At 50.8% G+C, this 20,417-nt stretch overlaps 1 protein-coding gene across 2 annotated transcripts in view; it reads right to left on the reverse strand.

Annotated features, from left to right (window-relative positions):
• Positions 1 to 337: 337 nt before the first annotated feature.
• ITSN1 (intersectin 1) overlaps positions 338 to 20,417 on the reverse strand; it is a 109,762-nt gene continuing 89,682 nt past the window's right edge. The window contains exons 29-39 of one of the 2 annotated variants that reach the window (XM_030969082.1): positions 12,517 to 12,638; positions 11,345 to 11,451; positions 9,575 to 9,758; positions 8,687 to 8,785; positions 7,742 to 7,909; positions 6,145 to 6,357; positions 5,544 to 5,665; positions 4,351 to 4,433; positions 4,168 to 4,251; positions 3,527 to 3,700; positions 338 to 2,511 (exon numbers count right to left, since the gene is read on the reverse strand). In XM_030969082.1, the coding sequence (XP_030824942.1) occupies positions 2,363 to 2,511; positions 3,527 to 3,700; positions 4,168 to 4,251; positions 4,351 to 4,433; positions 5,544 to 5,665; positions 6,145 to 6,357; positions 7,742 to 7,909; positions 8,687 to 8,785; positions 9,575 to 9,758; positions 11,345 to 11,451; positions 12,517 to 12,638 (1,505 nt within the window). In that variant the 3' untranslated portion in view covers positions 338 to 2,362. The remainder of the gene's footprint in view (positions 2,512 to 3,526; positions 3,701 to 4,167; positions 4,252 to 4,350; positions 4,434 to 5,543; positions 5,666 to 6,144; positions 6,358 to 7,741; positions 7,910 to 8,686; positions 8,786 to 9,574; positions 9,759 to 11,344; positions 11,452 to 12,516; positions 12,639 to 20,417) is intronic. The other variant, XM_030969167.1, reaches the window with a different exon arrangement.

Raw genomic sequence — 20,417 nt, forward strand, 5'->3', positions numbered from 1 at the left:
TGGCACTGGGTGGGCTTTGAGGTCCCTTCCAACCCAAACCCTTCTGGGATTCTCTGATGTCCATGACATGGGTTTCAGTCTGAGAGGGGCCCCTGAGTGAAGGGTCCCCCACTTCCAGCACCAAATGAGCCTCAGGCAGGTGCAGCTCCTTGGGGCTCCCTCCACAATCCTGCCCAAGGTTCCTGCATTCCAGCCACGAGATTTTTTTGTTCTGTTGGCCAGTTCAGCTGTCACTGTAATTGATGCTGGTGAAATGACACTATTAACAAACGAAGTGATGCTACTTGTGAAACACTGAAATGAACGTTCACCCTGTTGGCAGCACTGAGTAAAATTAGGACAGCAATAAAAGGTTAGACAATGACATTTAATGGTACTCCAGTAATAGATTTTATCACTTTTTTTATCCTACCACAACAATGTGTATTTTCATATACATTATATTTAATAAAATGTATTGATATGGAATTAGGAAAGCATGGGTTTAGTACTATTTACATATTTTAATTGAAACAATTTTCTTAACAACATTGAAAAATAGAAACTTAAGGTTCTCTTAATCGTGTTTTCAGCCAGTTAGTGGTAAACAAATGCATGCCTAGGAAGTCACACTCCCTCTAAAATGTGGTCAGTTGAAAGTTTCTAACTAAAGTGTGTATCTCTGTTTTGTTTCAAAAAATACATAAGTATGTCTGTCATTTCTGATACAAAATTCTACACTATCTTCAATAAATAAATAATAAAGCAATTCTGAAAAGTATGAAATGTAAACTTTGTTGTCCCTCCAACATACATTTTTTTTTCCTTCCCATTGCTTGAAACATTACAGTGGTCTTTTAGGAAATTATAATACACAGACACTTCCCAGCACAGTTTACACTTACTACCATACTGATCTACCTACCTGTTATGGATATATCCTAATTTCCTAATGGAAACCAATAAGACTTGGAGTGCTAGAGAACACCGCCGACACAGGAGAGGTGGGAACCAGTACTGAAAGGACATGCAAGGAACACCAAAACCTAACAACAGCTCCACGAGAACGTTCACATGCGAATGACACGGGCTGGCACCTCCCATCCGGAATGAAGTCCTTACAAAAATACCAGTGGATGCGTGGCAGGGCATGAACAAAAGGAATCCAAGCAGAACAAAGAGGAATTTGACTCTCAGGGATGTTTTGTCCCCCGAGTCCAGACTCAGCAGGGCACTCACACGTGTGCCCAATGGAAAGCAGATGTTGTGCCCGGGAGCTCTGCCAAACAGGGACGTGGGCCTGGACGTTGTTATCCATGGAGTGAAAGGGATGGAGAGCCCTGCATTCCCCGGATGGCTTTGGGCTCCCCACTCTGCAGCAGCACCACGAGCTCTCTGGTGACACCCAGCAGCCGCCCCCTGGGATGCCCCGAGCCCCCGGGGCTGCCCCGAGCCCCCGTGCCCTGGCTGCACACAGGTGAGCTCAGCTCAGCCCCGTACCTGGGCACCACCCACTGCTGTGCACACCAGGCCCTGCAGGCTGGACCTTCTCTTCCTGAGCTGGAGTCACGATTGTTTCTTCTCCCCCACTGCAGGTGAGGCTCAGCCTGGGAGCAGCAGCAGTGCAGGAGTACCAGGAGGTACACACGACACCAGCAGGGCTCTGTGCCTCACCCTTGGCTTCCTGCCCCAGCGCTTACAGACCTGGGCACAACAGCAACTTCCACAGGGACCGAGGGCTGCACTCTTCTGGACTGCAATTCATCTCTGTGCAGAAGGCCTGGACAGCTTTTATTTTCAGGGGCAACACGAGTCATGAAGTGGTATGTTAATAGAATCTTCTCTGTTTATAGATATAGACTATTTATTTTCTAAGTCTTTTCAGTACCATCATGAAGACCTTCAAAGATCTTCCTGCCGCAAAACTGCTCCTTCCATTCACTCACATTTACACACCACTCTGCTAGGCAACAGGCACAGAACTCCTGAAGGGGGAAACCCTCAGAAAGCCTCCAAAACACACCCACACTGCCTCCTCCACGGGAATTAAAGAGCAGGGCAGCTGGAGCAAGCACAGCCACCCACGTGGCTTGCCAGCTATCCCCACTGCAGCACAGGGAACAACAGGGTTGTTTCACCAGCCCAGGAAACCAACGCCAAGTTCCACACAGAGAGATTGAGAGAGATCTCCTCACTAAATTGGGATTCGTGTGTTCAGTGAGAATTATCAAGGCACAAAGCTGCTCCTGTTTGCTTTGATAACCCTCTGACGTGTGAAGGGTGAGCAGTAGTTTCATGCCACACCAGCAAGGACTCGGTGACAGCTTCTGCAGACACCTCCTGCAGTGACCTCTGGCTGAATTCTGACTTCGGCCCCTCTCTCCTAAGGCTCATCAAACAGCTGCAGGTCCAGGCGCACCACGATCTCTCCCGTGGGGACTTCGTGCAGAAGGAGACACTTTGTAACTGGTCCCTTGGAACCCTGATCCTTCTTGATGTCTGCCACACGGATCTCTGTCCTGCCCAAAAAGTCTGGAATGCAGAAACACAGCGTGCTCAGGAAAGGGAAACCAGAGCCTGCAGAAGGACCTGAACTTCCACCCACACACAGCAAAAGAGAAAACAAGCCTTCAGTCCTACTCCAGTTGTGCACTTGAAGAGGGCCAAAGGTTGCCAAGCTGCATAACAGGGCATTTAGCCAGACCATGTTAAACAGCAGCAGCATTAAAACTAAATGGGCCCATGAGTGGAAAAATCCACTATGGAATTCACAGCTGCCTCGCTTCAGGGACCTCTTGATTTTTGATAGAAAATAAGGCCAAAGGCCAAAGTTCTCAGTTAAACCTGAGAGTGAACCTGCTGGAGATGACAGTGCCAAGCAGGTCATCAGCCCAGCCACGAGGTCAATGAGCCAGTACCAGTCCTATCCAAACACTGCCTGAGATTGTGACTCCAAAAATACACCCTGTGATGCTCCACATGTTCATCCCAGCTCATGAAATAAGAATGAGAGAGGCTGTAGAATCCTTAACCCTGGAAGTGTTCAAGGCCACTCTGGATGGGGCTTGGAGCAACGTGGGATAGTGGAAGGTGTCCCTGCCCATGGAAGGGGTTGGAACTGGATGATCTTTAAGGTCCTTTCCAAACCAAGCTGTTCCATGACTCTGTTGGGTTTGGAATCCTGGGCTCATTTTTGCTACTGTTATTGCATATAACAGGAACTCAAGGACATTTCTTCCTGCTTGAACCCATCTGTGTGCAAGCAGCATCCAGAGCTTCCTGGACTCTTAGCAGAATTACAAATCACATTTTAGGTGTTGTCAACTGCACAAGAAAAGGAACTCTCAAAACCCAGAGGGAGCTGCATCTTTTTTGTGCTGATACTGTGAGGAGCAAGGTTAAGTTGACTCCTCCTGTGTGCAAAGAGGGCCAAATCTGGGGTATCTTTAAAGATCATCTCCCAGCTCAGCCCATTCCCTCGGCAGGAATGCTTCTCCTCAAAAAAGAGCTCTGCAAACGCCCTTGGCAGGGGCAGCCCTGTACGCACCATCCGGGGAGAACTGGTCCCGCTCGAACACCGTGATGCACAGCACGTCCTGCTCCAGGTCCTTGATGAAGAACTGGCAGTTGGAATTCCACTTGGGATTGAGGGTGTCCTGGATGGTCTTGGTGATGTGGCACTGGGAGCCCATGGTCACCTCGCAGTAGGGGTTGCTCTTTCCTGGGAAGATGGGAACAAACAGAAATGAGCGGGGCTTTTTTAGCTGCGTGCTCCTGCTCCTGAGCTTCCTTCTGCTCCAACAGCCACCTGAGCTGGGAAAGACCTTGGCCACACCAGGCCCCTGGTCCCATCCAAGGCTCTGTTCCCATCCCAGGCTCTGCTTCACTGCCTCTGTAATGGGCTACATTAACATCACAGTGAATACTCTGCTGGGTGCTGAGCACCCTCCACCCTTCCCTTCAGGACTTTATGGCTTGTGTGGTGGAAACGAAGCCAGCCTGAAACAAAAGCCTCGTGCAGGACAACTGCAGGACCACGGCTCAGCTGCACAAAGTCACCTCTGCCTATTTTACCTTCACTAAACCCACATCATTTAACAAAGTAACGACTGGGACAGAACCCCTGCAGAGTTAGGCTGGCAAATGGGAATGTCCTCTGGAAGGAGCAAGGAAAGCCAAGGCACTCACCATGGGACCTGCAGGGTTTCAGCTCAATGCCTTCAACAACATTCACCATCAGCCTCCCGATGCCTGTTGCCCTCTGAGAGCGAACTGTGGTGGAACAGGAGAGCAGAGAGAAATGTCACCAATGGACTTTCCTGCCCAGGGACTTTTCCACAGAAGATGAGACCCCCACATCCTATGCTGTACCTAAGTAGGCCTTTTCCCTCTTCTTCTTTTCAGTCTCTATGTAAAGTTCTGAAGCAGCTTTGATCTTCTGAACCCAGGCAGTCCTTGGAAAGGAAAGGAGAAAAAAAAGTTGCGAAATGCCATTTCTGTTTTTCCCTGCTGGAGCACAGCTGACAAAACTAAAATGGTCCCTCCTCCCCAGCCAAGGCTCTGGCCCCATCCCAGGCCCTGCCATCCCACAGCTGTCTGCCTGGAAGGGATCTTACTGGAATTCACAGCACCTGCAGAATGGAACCATCCCAAGGCAGCAAACCCCAGCACACAGAGAAAGCTCAAGAGAACCATGAGCAGGAGATGCTTGGTGAGAAGACAAAAGGTCTCAAGAACAGGTTTGCTTTCATCCAGCCCCTTGTTTTCCTGAAATAAACTGACTTGGAGCCAGGAGGTACAAGACACTGCTGCTGCTGCGGTGGCCACTGTCCTTGGTCCCTGAGATTTCCAACCCAATTCTTCTGACTCTTGGGCTTTAAAAGCGTAACCTGGGGAGTCCAGGGGTGGTGAATGGGCCCTTCTTGCAAACCATTTCATGATTAAGAGTCACAGAACGTCCTGAGTTGGAAGGGACCCACATGGATCACTGAGTCCACCCCAGCAATCCCAGCCTGTGCCTGAAGGAGGCTGAGGGGGAAGGTTGGCAGAGAAAGAGGGTGGCAGGAAGGCTACAAAGTGACCTCAAGGGCTTCGAAGAACTGCTGTGACATACAGGGAAGCCTGAGTCAAGGAAACATGGGAGAATCTGGAGACTGTGGATCAGTGTTGGGACCCCAAATGAAGAGCTGCTGCTCCACAGGACATTGATGGTTTGGGTTGGGAGGCATCCTAAAGCTCACTCAGTCCCACTCCCTGCCATGGGCAGGGACACTGTCCACTATCCCAGACAACAGCAGAAGATAGAATTGCATCTCTTGGCTTCTTCATGTTACCATAAACTGTGAAATGCAGCCTAAACATCCACCCTCAGCCATTTCATCACTGGTCTAGCTGGAATTCAGGAAACATCATTATTTCTCCTTCTTTTTCAGATCATCATATCCCAAGAAGGAATTTTCCAGTCTTGTAAAATAACCAGCTTGGAGGGTGTTCTGCAAGTTTCCATCACAACCATTCCCATCCTACAGTTCCCAGACTTTTTCAAGGCCCACAAAGGCCCTTACCTTTCATTAATGCTTTCAGCCCGCAGCGTGTAGACTCTGTCAATGTGGGAGATGTGGAAGATGGGCTCATCTCCAGAAGGGTCTGTGGGTAATTTTACCAGTACCTCGTTGAGGAAAATGGGCTGTAAAACATCAGCAGAGCTGGAGTTGTACAGGGGCATTCAGCACACATCAGCTCACAGCAGGATTATTCCATGCCCCAAGTATCTCCCCCCTTCTGCCTCCTATATTTCTGCAGAAAATTTTAAAAGCTGACAAAGACAGAGGTGCCTGCATAGCCTGGGGACACTCCTGGAGGGAGCCAAGCACAGCAGTGTCTCCTGGAGGGAGCCAAGCACAGCAGAGTTTCCTCCCCCAGAGAGCAAGGAATGCTGCTCTCCCTCCACTCCCTCAAACACACGAGCCCTCATGGAAGAGTTTTATTCAAGCAAAACCTCCAAAGCATCTTTTCTTATTTCCGTAGAGCACACAGCCACCCTTCCCGCCATCAGCCCCTGAACCCCAAAGCTTTCAAATCTCTTCTCCAGGAAGGCTCCTGCCCACACCCCCAGAATGGAGCTCCTGAGCCCCGTCCCCATCCCTGTATCAGAGCAGCACTCACAGTTTTGTACATTTTGTACTGCAGGTTGGACTTAGGGCTGAAGACCTTGTCTGTGCCAGAAGAGCCAAGAGGTTTTATGATCTGAGTGAGGAGGAGGAAGTCGTTGAAGAGAAAACCATAGAGCTCCTTGTTACTCTTGGCTTTATAGAGCTTCCCACTGTGCAGGAACTTGCGTGGTCCCAAGCAGTTTGTAACTGAATTAAAAACGAGTTGCTGCGAAAAGTAGAAGAAGAACAACAACGCACTGTATAAAGTGAAACAATCGGGGCTGCCCTGCAAGAGACCAAATACAGTTTTGAGTCCTGGTTCCAGTCTGTGGCAGGGATGACCAGCCATGCCTCGAGCACCACAAGCAGCACAAGTCACAGGGGGCCCTGGGAGAGTCCCTGAAGGCCACAGGGCTGGGCAGGCAGGGCAAGCCAAAAGCATCTGTGCCCCCTGGGCACACACATGCACCTCCAGGGCTGGGGCTGAGCCAGGGCCCTGTCCTGGATGAGCAGCAGCTCTGCCAATGGCCTCTCCACAGGCTGAGCTTCCCTAAGGCCTGCATTCTGAATTTTGCTTGAACTTCACCCCTTACAATGCCCCAGAGGACTTCAGATGGCCACGATACCCCAAGTGAGAGCTGCTGACCACTGGGACTGGCACAACCCCAGACTCAGCCAGGCCTTGTTAGGGATCAGCAGAGTCTTGCCCTTGCCTAAAGTGCCATTTTCAGGTTTATTTTCACCAGGGTTTGGCACAGCTCTCCCCAGCCTGGTCAGCTGGCTCTGGAGGGGCTCCTTTGGCAGGCTGGAAAGCCCTTGGACAGAAAACAGGGAGAGGCTGGGCTGTTCCCTGCCATGGCTGGGGCTGCTGCTGGGATGGTGCAGTGAGCACCACAGGCTCTGCCAGGGCGTGGAGCTGCTGTTCTGGGCCAGGCACCACCTACAGAAGATAAAGCAGCCACTTTCCTGCTGGCAGACAGCTGGGTGTGCTGACAGTGTCACACCCGTCCTTCTCCCAGAACAGTCACACTTCCTCAGGTGAAATGCAATTTTTCTGCTTGATGAACCAACCAGTGCTCATTAATTTTTTACCTTCTAGAATGGTGCATACTTTGAAAATCAAGTTGTGCTCTGTCTGCCTCTGTTACCTCCACCAACAACAGGAAGGCCATCAGAATATCTTCCCTCCTTTTGCAGGACATACAAACACAATATTTCTAGAAACTTATCACGTAACATGGCATGGGAGGCAGGGATTCTCTCTGTAAAGTCTCCAGAGGCTTGATCAGTATTCTTGAGTTTTCAAATGCATACAAAGCTTTATCACAGAAAATATTTCTAAGTATTTGGTTTTCAAAGCAGTCCATAGTGGTCAGGTGCAGCTTTGGAGTGGGATCCAGCAGCGCCATAACCAGTGCACCACAAAGAACTGGGGAGTGCTGGTTGCAGGTGGCAGCGTTGAACGCGGCGCTGCTCCGGAGCCAGGCACCCAAGCAGGGGTCAGGAGCTCGAGCAGCAGCCAGGACGGCGTGCAGGAGGCCAGGAGGGGGCAGGACAGGGGCCAGGGGCCAGGGGAGGGGGCGGTGCTGCCGTGTCCCTGTCCCCGTTACCTCGGAGAGGCCCTCGCACTGCACGTGGGCCTGGATCCACTCCAGCCTGTCCGAGTTCTCCTTCTCCCGCACGCCCTCGTTCACCTGCGAGCACAGCTCCTCCGCCTTCTCCAGGGCCTGCTTCAGGTGGCTGTGGTCAGGGTGGTTCTCGGGGGTGTTCTCTATGATCTGCACACAAGCCAAGGCACCGTCAGGCTCCTGGCACCACAGCTCAGCTGCACTCCCTGTCAGCCCCGCACTTCCAGCAGAGCCAGCCCCACGTTCATTCTCCTCCTTGACAGATGTGAGACATGGGAGACCAGCACTATTTGGGAACAGCTGGACTGCAGGCCTGCCTGCACAGCCTTTGCAGCAGGACACTGCTGGCTCCTCTGACAGAAGCACACACGTTGCAGCCAAATACAGAAATGGAGCCACGACTGCTGAAGGAATCCCTTATATACACCAACACCCAATTCATAATCTTCTGTGACAGCCTTGGGCCATGCTCCATGGTGTTATTTTGGATGGGAAGGGTTAAGCAACAAGTGGAAGTTAGGAAGGGGCTGTAAATCCTCCAGCACCATCAGCACAAGGGGAACCTGCAGCAATCCAGGCTCAGCCCATGGGGAGGTAATGGCACTGAGGGGAAAGGCAAATATGAGCCCAGGGTTGTCTTGTTGCTGCTGTTATCTGAATTTTAAAATTTCCCTCAGCACTCACTGCCTTCTGGTTCTTTGGGTGCAAGCTTCAGCTCTGTTTCAAATGGAAATATTGAATAACTTTGCCAAAGCCCAAGGAATAATCCCATTTTCTATACTGGAATCGAGTATTAAAGGACATCCCACATTCCCCAGCACATCAGAGACCTCCCAGTGCAAAGCCTGACACAAATAAGGAAACAACCCTGTAATTAAGGTGTAAGCAAAGCAGCACCAAACCCACCAGGTGTGCAAAGGAACGTACATTTTTAATGATTAGTGGGTATCTGGTTACCCGTTGCATAGGCTTTAGTAGAAAACTTGACAGTGGCATTCCTTTACAGCGAGGATCCATTGCTAACCTCTGAAACATTATAGAGGGAAAATCTGGTTAGTCAGCTGGTTTAATCCCAAATATGAGCTCCTTCACAAAATGAAAAGGGAAGGCAATAAATGAGCACCAATCCTCAGCTAAATCTGCTCTGAGATCACATCAGTAGGAGAACTCCTGGTGGTTTGTACAACACTTCTTCACCTGCCTTGTCTGGACAAGAATCCCAGAATCACGAGGGCTAGAGGAGCCCTCCAGGATCACCCAGTGCCACCCCAGCATCACCCCAATCCCTGTCCCCAAGGCCACATCCAGACTGCTCTGGGACAATTCCAGGGACTCCAAACCTCCCTGGGCAGCTCAGCCCAAGGCCTGACCATTCTGTGAGGGAAAAAAATTGTTTCCAATCTCCATTCTGAACCTGCCCTGGTGCAATTTGAGGCCATTTCCTCTCCTCCTTTCCCTTGGGACAGGCAGCAGAGCCCGACCCCCCCGGCTGTGCCCCTCCTGGCAGGGACTTGTGCAGAGCCACAAGGGCCCCTGAGCCTCCTTTGCTCCAGCCCCAGCCCCTTCCCAGCTCCTCAGGGATTCTCCAGCCCCTTCCCAGCTCCCTCAGGGATTCTCCAGCCCCTTCCCAGCTCCCTCAGGGATTCTCCAGCCCCTTCCCAGCTCCGTTCCCTGCCCTGGACACGCTCCAGCCCCTCCAGGGGTGGCCCAGAAGTGACACAGCCCTCACAGGAGGTGGTGCCTCCTTTGCTCAGCAGCTCAGCCAGGGGAGAAGAGAAGATGCACAGAACTCCCAGGGGCTGCTGCTTCTCCCACCTTGACAAACTCCTTGAAGTCGGGCACCTCATCGGTTTTCTGCTGGATGAGGGCGGCGCCGTTGAGCTGGCAGCTGCAGAAGCGGATGTAGGGCTGCATGTGCGGCAGCTGCGCCGTCAGGATGTCCCCGATCATCTTCACCGGCATCTTCTCCCCCGACATCTTCTTCCTCACACGCAGGGCCCTGGGCAGGAGCAGGGCAGGGGTTGGACACAGAGCCACTCCTCAGTTACAGAACAAAGGGGTGGTTCTTATTCATTGTGGAAAGGCAGAGAAACATAAATACACCAGCCACAAGATTTACTGCAGGGACACAATGAACAGCTTCTTCCTACTGAGCTGCTCTTTTACACCCAGGCACCAATTGTGGGGGTCCCAGTCATTGGTTTCTCTGTGTCTGGATTGAAGGCACTCCAGACAGTAATTCATGTTCGGACTCAGGTGTTTATTATTTGTTATCACTAAAACAGTGTCACTAGTGTGAGTTCAGCAGCTTTTCATTAGAAGGCACAAAATGCCCAACAATCTCTTGGTACAAGGTCTTTTAAGACTGAACTATCCAATGAAGAACTGACACCTGGATTATTTTCCCTTTTAACCCAATAACTGATCCCACAGAGCTGCAATGGGGACTTTTCTGCCCAATTACAAAATGCCACCCAAACCCATGGAGAAGGAGGAAGAAGGAGAACCGCAGAAGAACAACCCAGCACCCTGTGCCCTCCATCTTGCTTCCATCCACAGCACACTAAAAACCCCAAACCTCAATTTCTCACCCAGTGATACACCTACACTGCTCTCTATAATCTATTTCACACTTTTGTGGATTCCAGTCTATCTTGAAGTCTGGGAAACTTTCTCCATGGATGAGGGTCAGAGTCAGTGCTGCCCTGGGGGTCAGGGCACCCCAGAGCAGACACAGAAATATTCCTGGTGCCCTGGGCTTCCACACGGCTCAGGCTGCACTCTCAGCCACCACCTTTCCCTCTCTTGTGATCCAGCTGCAGCCTGTCTTTAATGCAATGCCAGATCACAGGTGAGAGGAAGAGGAGGGTAATTTCCTTTTCTATTGCCTTAGAAAGAGAGTTACTGATGTGTGAGTGAGGCAGGGAAACCCCATCACTCTGAGTTTTTAGCCTGGTGTCCTGAGGAAAGATTCATTGTCACTTGTGCTGTCACTGCCACAACTTTTCAACTTGTGGGCCATTTTCAATACATTTTACAAAAAAAAAAAAAAAAAACCAAAAACCAAAAAAACAACAACAGCAACAACAAAAAAGGAGATATTACAAAATCCCTGTAGGTTCAGTGAAAATTAGCAGCTGAGTAGAGAATACCTTTATTAATGATTTGCTTATCAAGGTGCAGGTTTAACTGTGCTCCCACTCAGCTCCCTGGCAGTGACTGGGGGCAGCAGCACCCGGAGCCTTTGGAGAGGGATGCCCTGGGCACAAACCCTTTGGAGCCAGGCAGGGAAAGTCCTGCCCTGTGGGAAGCCTTGGCAAGCCCTGCTCTCCAGGGGAGAGGAGGATTTGCCTTCTGCAGCACTGGAACAAGTGAGTGCAAATGGCAGAGAACTGCTGGGTTCTCCTCAACAGCTCACAGCAAACCCTGCCCCCAGTTTGCTTTTTCCCCCAAGGAGAAAAACACGTGGCCCTTCTGGTCAGGATTTGTGTAAGTGGCAAATGTTTCCATGCAGATAAAAGGAGAAGGAGGGGGAGAGGCCCAGGGTTCTGTTTTTGTGAAGTATGGGGGAAAAAACCAACTTACTTCAGTAGTTTTATATTGCACATAATCAGCTCCTTCCAATTCACAAAAATCATGGCGACTTCTTTTTCTGTGACCAGCTCAGACTCCATCAGTGGTTTCTGGAAGATCTGGGGAGTGAGAAGAGGCCATTTAGAGTGCCCAGGGTAAGTACAGACCCAGCCCAGCCCTGTCCCTGACATCCATGGTGTTCCCGGGGACGGCTGGGACTAAGGAGACCCTCAGGTACGGGGGCCTTTAACAGGGAACACTCTGAATTTGTAGGGGTGCTGGTGTTAATGCTGATCTGAATGATCTGTCTGAAACCAGGGAATTTTAGCAGAGGTTTCCTGCAAAAGATCCCAGCATTCCTTTGATACTGCAACTGAATATAGGTTTTACTTTGGAGTCTTCTATGGAAGACCTGATTGCTCTGAGAGTCCCAAGATTTGCATATCTTGAACTCTTCCTCAAAAAAGGACTTTGCTTCTCTGTCAAATGAATTGTCCATAGTTGGCTGTACTAATTCCTTTGTTTTTCCACCTCTAAAGCCAATCACAGGAAGTGATAACTGAGCCCCACTGCTCAGTCATCACTCAGTATCACTGCCCCCCTCAGAGGGTAGGGAATGTGCTTCATTCCAGAACATTTGGTTAAGCTTCACAACTTCTACATGAGAAGTGAACACTGAGAGTCAGGAGCAAAAGGGCTTTGCTAAAATGACACTTCAAAGATCAGCATTTTGGTGATGGTAGCACAGGGGATTGCCATGGTTTGCACCCACCCACAGCTGTATCTGTATTTGTATATCTGTATATCTGTATCTCTGTATCTCTGTATCTTTATCTGTATCTCTGTATATCTGTATCTGTATCTATCTCTGTATCTATCTATATCTATATCTATGTCTGTATCTCTAAATCTGTATATCTGTACCTGTATATCTGTATCTGTACCTATCTGTATCTATATATCTGTATTCATCTGTATCTGTATTTATCTGTATCTGTATCTGTATATCTGTATCTATCTGTATATCTGTATCAATACAGATAAAGGAGGACCGGACAGAGACCCCAAGGCAGGCAGGCAGGCAGGCCGGCAGTGAACTGCAGGGATTTTGCACAATGCAGGGATTTTGCACAATGCAGGGATTTTGCACTGGCCGAGGGAGGAGGGGCCCGGGGCTGCCCCACCTCTGTCACCAGCTGCAGGTCGTTCACGTAGTTCTCCTCGGTGACGATGAGCTCGTGGATGTAGCCCTGCCTCTTCCTCTCCGTGGGGGTCAGCATGTCCAGCAGGTGCAGGTCTGCACACCCTGCAAAACACAACAGCAGTGGGGCTTCAGTGGGGCTGGGGCAGAGACCCTCACTGGGGCTTCAGTGGGGCTGGGGGCACAGGGACCCTCACTGGGGATGGGGGCACAGGGACCCCCAGTGGGGCTTCAGTGGGGCTGGGGGCACAGGGACCCCCAGTGGGGCAGCCACAGCAGCCCTGCATGGACAGCACTGCTGCCTGCCCTGCTCACTGCATCACTGCTCACATGGCACAGCTCTCAGGAACTCCAAACACTCCATTTAACACATTTTTTATTTATTACTACAAAAGCCATCTCTGTGTGTGAACTCCTCCCTGGTGGCCAAGTTGAAAGTCTCCCTCACCTCTGCCTGCCCGTTCCCAACCTCTCCCTGGAGGCCCCTGAGCCCTTGGGCTGTGCCATTCCAATCCCACATGGATGGCTGGCAGTGAAAAAGGGGGAAAGGGCTCCATGTGGTGTGAGGAAAACACAGAGCTATCCCAGAGGGAATTAGGGAGGAGCTGCAGTGACCCAGTGCTCCAAGGGGCACTTTGGAATGAGTCCCTCAGCTGATGGATGCTCCATGTTCAGGTTCACCTTGGCCCCTCTGCTCACAGAAATCCTGCTCAAGGGCCTGCAGGGCCTCTGCACTTCTCCACTCTTCAATTAAAAACTGCTCCCAAACATTTGAAGGGCCTGAGCCAGGACATGCAAAGGCCACTGGAGATCCCCACTGATGTCTGGGCTGAGCCCAGGGTGGATTTTGTTCTCCTTTCTGTCTCAAAGCACAGGAAAAGGCTGGCACTGAGAGCTCCTCCTCCATCAGTTCTGTCCTTTCATCGCTGCAAACCTCCCTTGCACTGATCCCCTCGGATGGGAGGGTTTTTATATCAGTTCCACAATCTTGAATTTTCTTTTCTACTCTGAATTAGACAGAACATTTAATTCCATTCTTTCTTCTGTAGGCCATTATTTTTCAGCTGAGCTTAATGAAGTTCTTCTGAGACTGGAGCACAGAATGTTTTCCTCCAGTTTTTGCTACTTTTCTGCATAAAATACAATGCATTTCAAAAAGCAAAGTTGATTTCAAACAGGTGGAAAATGTTTGGCTCTAAAAATGATCTATTCAACCATTTTCACACAACCAAAATTCTCCAGCTGAATTCTTTCCCTCAGCCCTCAGCAAATTCAGTATATTCCTCATGGAAAGAAACTTTCCTCATGGAAACATCAGGCCCCAGGTAACTCTTTCAGTTCTTTGCAAGTAAAGTTAATACTTAGGGAGTATTTCCTGCATTTTTAGCTTCCTGAAGGGAGCTCAGACAATGCCTCTGGGCAGGTCCAGGTGTATCACCAATATTTCCATGGAACACCAGCAACATCTGCTTTAACTGATCTGTGCTTCTGAAAGGCGAATGATGGATTTGACTTAAAAATAACCAAAAAACCCCAAACCAACCAACCAACCAAACAAAACCAACAAAGCAAAACCAAAAGCCAAACCCAAACAAAACCAAATGAAACAAACCCAGAAAAGGAGGTACAGCCAGCCAAGGTTGTTTCCTCTCCGGCTCTGAGTCTGGGAGGGATCAGGTGGCAAGCACAGTGACACAGACAAGGCTCCCTTGAGACACAGGATGTCACAAACCCTTCACAAAGTGCAATTCAAACTTGGAATTAAAAGCAGATGTGGAGAAATATCATCTTTATGCCAAAACAATGGATTTTGGCCCCTTCCAAAAGCCAGAAGTTCCATCTCTGTTGAATAAATGCCTGATTTCAGAGCAGCTTCTTTGGTACCAAGTAAACCACAGGTCTGAGAAACAGCCCCAGTTCTCCCAGTGCTTCATTAGAAGAGAACCAAGTGTTTAATTACTTTTCCTTGGGGAAGTTCTTGTTCAAAGATGTTCAAAATCCTTGGCCTGAAGGTGATTTCCAAGCACCAAGCCCTTGGAGAGAGCACTGACATTTTGAATAATGAACCATTTTAGTGGCTCCCTTGGCAGCCAGCTGGGCTGTGAATGGCTGCTCTGAACCACTGAAAACACTCTGCTTTTGGGTATGGAGTATTTGGGGAAAAAAAGGCCAAATGTGAGCAGAACATCCCAAAGAGACTTTCCTGGTAGGAGATTTCTTTGTGAGGTGCACAAGTGCAGAGATTTTTCTTGTCTTTGTATGAAGAACAACGAAGAAGAACTGGATTCCTTTCCAGGTGGAGATGTCTGGCTTGTTCTTCATGGATGCCAAAGAACTTTGGTGAACTGGATTCCACAGATCACAGAGTCATGGAGTGGCTTGGCATGGAGGGAGCTCAGAGCCACCCAGTGCCACCCCTGCCATGGCAGGGACACCTCCCACTGTCCCCAGTGTCCAGCCTGGCCTTGGGCACTGCCAGGGATGCAGGGGCAGCCCCAGCTGCTCTGGGAATTCTTTGCTTCAATCCAGGAAAGCCAGGGAAGGATGGGGAAATGCCAATAATGAACTTGGTTTGTTCTCAGGAGGGTGAATCCATGAATTCTGCCTTTCTGGCTGGACTTGGAGAACCAAGAGACAAATGTTGGAACTGCAAATCTGTGCCTTGACCTCCAGCACCGCAGTCCCTGCAGGTTAATGGGCTCCAAAAATGTAAAAAATCACTGCAAATCCTTTGCACAGAGTAATGATGTTGTTTCTCTTCCATGCAAAGTCAGCCCTGAAGATCTGGGTCTCCCAACACAAACACTGAGCCTAAAACAAGATGCTGCTTTTTGGAAAGGGAGGTTCTGCTGTGGAAATCACTGACCCACATCCATGGCTACAGCTGCTGATCCCTTTTCATTTCCTTTCTAAGCACTGCCACTGCCAGATTTCCCTGTGAGCCTTGAGCTGGCCCAGGCTGTAGTGACCAGGTCACAGGAGACAGGAATCTGTCCTGTTAGAGGGACCAGGAGCAGGCAAAAGTGATCTCACACTTTGGAGTTTTCCTCCAAATGCTTTAGGAGAAGGGAACAGCACACCAGGGGAGCAGCCCTTCACTCAGGTTAATTATTCACAGATCCCAAATCTCTGGGCTGGCACAGCCCTCAGTGCCAGCTGTGCCCCATGGGCACCTTGTCCCCAGCCCAGAGCACTCAGTGCCACCTCCAGGGCACACCTGCAGGGATGGGCACTGCAAAGCTCCCTGGGCAGCCCCTGCCAAGGCCTGAGCTCCCTTTCCATGGGCAAATTGCTGCTGCTGTCCCAGCTGAGCCTGCCCTGGCCCAGCCTGAGGCCGTTCCCTCTGCTCCTGTCCCTGTGCCCTGGGAGCAGAGCCCGACCCCCCCGGCTGTGCCCTCCTGGCAGGGACTTGTGCAGAGCCACAAGGGCCCCTGAGCCTCCTTTGCTCCAGCCTCAGCCCCTTCCCAGCTCCCTCAGGGATTCTCCAGCCCCTTCCCAGCTCCGTTCCCTGCCCTGGACACGCTCCAGCCCCTCCAGGTCTCTCCTGCAGGACCAGAACTGGACACAGCCCTGCAGGGGCCTCTCAGTGCTGAGTTATTTAAGTCACAGCATTCCAACATTCAGCTTTCTTAGCACCTGTTTCAGATGCAATCAATTCCCCTTAAATCTCCTGGGATGGACCCTCCACTGAGAGGCCACCCCAGGCTTTGGGTGAGGACATTGGGATCAAACAGATCTCTCCATCTGCAATGCTCAAGCCCATTTCTCAGCTGTTTTCAATCATTTCAGCAGGTTTGGAATTTCTCAAGCAGACCAGTGTGTCCAGTTCCTGTCAGAGCAGAGCATTTCCCTCTGAGCTGCAGGGAAGGAGCTGGAAACAAATCTGGGCATTCCCACTGGCAAAACTTGCAGCATTATTTAGGGGTGGGATTGCCCTCTCCGGAGTGTTCAAAGGTTTGGATGTGGCACTGAGGATGGGCTCACTGCTGGGGCTCCAACCTCAACCACTCCAGAGCCACTGATTCTACCAATCCCTCTCCAGAGGCTGCCTGGGGACAGTGAAATCCCACATGTGAGGGCAAGAATGCCTCCAAAAATGTAAATCACAGAGTTAAGCAAGGCCTGGAGGGGTTCAGAACACACCAGGAAACCAAAGCTCACCCCTGGGCTGTGCCCCAGGGCTGCCTGAGCCCCTGGCACTCAGGGCACAGGAGCAGCAGAGTCACAAGCAGCAGCCAGGGGTCCAAGGAGAAGGGACAGCAGAGCCCATTCCACAGGGAATTCACAAATACAGCTGCTGTGCAGGCACTTCACTTGGAACCAGCAACGTGGGAGCCAAATGCAGTATTTTAAATGTTCCAACCTCTTATCAAAGAGCATTTTATTTTTTTCACTTTCATTTGGCAGAGGGACAGCTCTGATCTCTGCTCCTGTGACCTGACAGGACCCAGGGAGTGGCTGGGGCTGGGCCAGGAGGGATTTAGGTTGGGTTTTAGGGCAAGGTTCTTGCCCAGAGAGTGCTGGCACTGCCCAGGCTGCCCAGGGAATGGGCACGGCCCCGAGGCTGCCACAGCTCCAGGAGCCTTTGGCCAGCGCTGCCAGGGATGCCCAGGCTGGGCTTGGGGGGCTCTGGGCAGGGCAGGGCTGGCACTGGGGGATCCCTGGGGGTCCCTTCAGCTCAGTTCAAGAGCTTTGCTCATTGAAGTCCCCAGGTGGGCAGTGAGGTCCTGCTGAAAACCATTTCCACTTGAACCCCAGGACAATGCCCTGAAACCCAAAGATCACCTCAGCACCGTGTTTAGCTGAGGAGCCCTTGGTTACCCTGCCCTGTCAATTCTACTCATGCAGTAATATTTGAGGTATATTGCTCCTGAATCTACTGAAGCTGTCTAAAAACAACTCATTTGTCATCTGAATTTACTGCACAGAAGTTGCTATTTAACAAGTTAAATAGCTGGAGTCAATAACCACAGAGAACTAAAAAGTGCTTTAAAGCCAGAGAACAAACCAGAATTTCATTTTGCTTCTGGGAATAAAATGTGCTCACTGAGCTCATGGGGACAGAAAGTGAAGCCACTAAAGCTCCAAAAGGATTGAGGTTTAAATAAAACTGATCCTGAATATAAAGAAAAATGTTCTTGATAAACCCACATTTCAGACTTAGATCTGTCTTGGACAGATTTCAAGGATTGAAAAGAACAAATTCTCTGAAAGAACATCCATGGGAATTCTTTGTCAGCAGTCGAATACAGGAGGAATTCACACAAATATAAAACCAGTGAATAAAACCCAGCAGCACTGGCAGCCTCTGGAATTCCAGTCTCCTCTCCATCCCTCAAGTGACAATTCCCGTGCAAGGGGAGAAGGCCCCTGGCACAGGGAAGTGAAGACAAAACCAATTCCCAGAATGCCAGGGTGATTTGGGTGGGAAGGGATTTTAAGGATCACCCAGTGCCACCCCTGCCATGGCAGGGACACCTTCCACTGTTCCAGGCTGCTCCAGCCCCAGTGTCCAGCCTGGCCTTGGGCACTGCCAGGGATCCAGGGGCAGCCCCAGCTGCTGGGGCAGTCACTGTCACTCTCCCTTTCTCATATGCCTATTTTTATATATTTATATATATTGATATCCATAAAGACAAGTAAAGCAGCCACTGCAATGCCTTGTTCCCTGCAGCTCAGGGAGAATCCCTGAGGAGGAGGAGGAGGATGAAACCCTCCCTGCTGAGCCAGCAGAGCACCCTTAGGGACTCAGGGAGGGAATGCACACCACAGGGACTTCAGCATCTGTCACTGAAGCCCCAGGGGAGTGGCTGTGTCTGGGACTCTGTACATGGGATTCATTTTGCTCTTCTGCCTGAGGCACCAGCAGTGCCTCGTGTGTGTTCAGCTGGGCCAGCAGCAGGAATTTGCCCATGGAAAGGGAGCTCAGGCCTTGGCAGGGGCTGCCCAGGGAGCTTTGCAGTGCCCATCCCTGCAGGTGTGCCCTGGAGGTGGCACTGAGTGCTCTGGGCTGGGGACAAGGTGCCCATGGGGCACAGCTGGCACTGCATGGGCTGGCAGGGCTGTGCCAGCCCCGGGGATTTGGGGATTCCCTGTGAGGGACCCCAGACTGCTCCTCCCAGCCTCCCAGAGCTGCCCCAGGAGCCTCCAGTGACCTTGGGAGGCTCCAGCCCCAGCCCTGAAGACACCAGGGGGGAGAAGCTGCACCCTCAGGGACTGCAGGAGCTTCTTCACTCGATGTGAAGAGGAAGACAGAGCAGCACCTGAATCCCCTACAGCTGAAGCATTGCAAATATTTCACACAGATTCAATCTGTACTTCTGGCCTGAGGTCACAGGACCCTCAGTGTCCCTAAGGGCCAGAGCTTTCAGTCGAGTCAGGTTTTCAATCCAGTGAAAAGTCAGCTCAGGATGGGAAAAGAGGGAGAGGCTCTGGTTCAAATGTCAGTTAATGCACAAAATTCTGACAGAGTGGAGTCAAACCTGGCTCCATCCTCTCAGAGCACTGAAAATCACAAGTGGGATGTGCTGTTCCATTTCTGCACTTGTCAGCAAGTGGCCATGATGGAGAAGAATTATTTTTTAATGGTAGAAATGAACTATTTAAATACTGTCCTAAAAAGAAGGAAAATCTGTGCAGTTGTTCATATTTTCAGACTTGAGCTTCTGGCATAAAACACATCCCAAATCCAGGAACACCTTTGTTCAGGCATAGCAACGGGGGAAGGAGCCAAGGGGGTGGAACTTAGGAGAAGCCCCTCCAGGGCCTCCACAGCAAACCAAGAAAGAATATTTAATTTATCTATTTAAAAAAAATCAAAATCCACTGCTTGGTCCCTGGGCAGGGAATCAGAGAACGCCAGAACATCCTGAGCTGGAAGGGACCTGCCAGGAGTCCAAGGACACACCAGCAATCCCCTCCCTGAGCCAGAGGGGCAAAGGCTGCAGGGAGCAATGATGGATCCGAGCAGTTTCAGGGAGACCACGTTCCAAGAAGCCAGGCAGGTGTCCCTGGAGGGTTCCAAGAAGCCAGGCAGGTGTCCCTGAGAGGCAAAGGGCTCCAGTGCTGCTGCCAAAGCCCTCGGGGCGAGCTCGGCGTGACCCAGCAACGAGACAACAACAAACACTGTCGGCCTCTTTTGTACGAAGGATTTAATTCTCTATACATGGAGCTAATTGGAAAGGCTGGATTACAGTTGTTAAAGCTGCAGGTTTTTATATATTTATATAATTTACATTCATAGTGATGAAATACTGAAGTGCAACTGAGTAAGGAGCTTCACTTGTCCTCGGCACCTTTGCAGGACGGGTGGGGAGCAGGGAGCTGGGCTGGGAGTGCTCCAGGCTGCCAGCAGGGGCTGGGACAGGGGGACACAGACACCAGGAGCAACCCCGTGGTAAATCATGAGTAGCAGGGCTCTGTTGTGCTCTGTGAGGCGTTGGGAGAGGGCACTGCCGGGCACGGCAGCACAGCTCCAGCTCCACTGAGAGCTCCAGCTCTTACTCATGTGTGTCAGTTCCACAGTCTGCTTTAGAAAATGTAAACATTGGCAATGGATTGCAGGGATTGAGTTCTATACATTCGTTCTTGTCAGGAGAATGACTCGTTCAGGTGTTGCTCCACAGAAAGCACAGCTGAGCAGCCCGGGCGCCGTCCCAGGGGAAGTGGGGAATTCTGGCAGCCCCAGCAGGGAACATTGCACCCATTTCTGACCCAGGAATGTGACAAACCGAGGGACACACACAAACCAGGCTGTTTGCTCGCTGTTTGCAGCTACAAGTCATGTGCAAAATCAAATGAACAGAGCTGGGTAAAACAGCACTCCAGGTTTGCCTCTGGCACAGGGGGAGGGCATCTCCCCTCCCCACAATGGGTTACACACTC

The sequence above is a fragment of the Camarhynchus parvulus genome, chromosome 1, assembly GCF_901933205.1.
Source record: "Camarhynchus parvulus chromosome 1, STF_HiC, whole genome shotgun sequence".
Classification (NCBI taxonomy): Eukaryota; Metazoa; Chordata; class Aves; order Passeriformes; family Thraupidae; genus Camarhynchus; species Camarhynchus parvulus.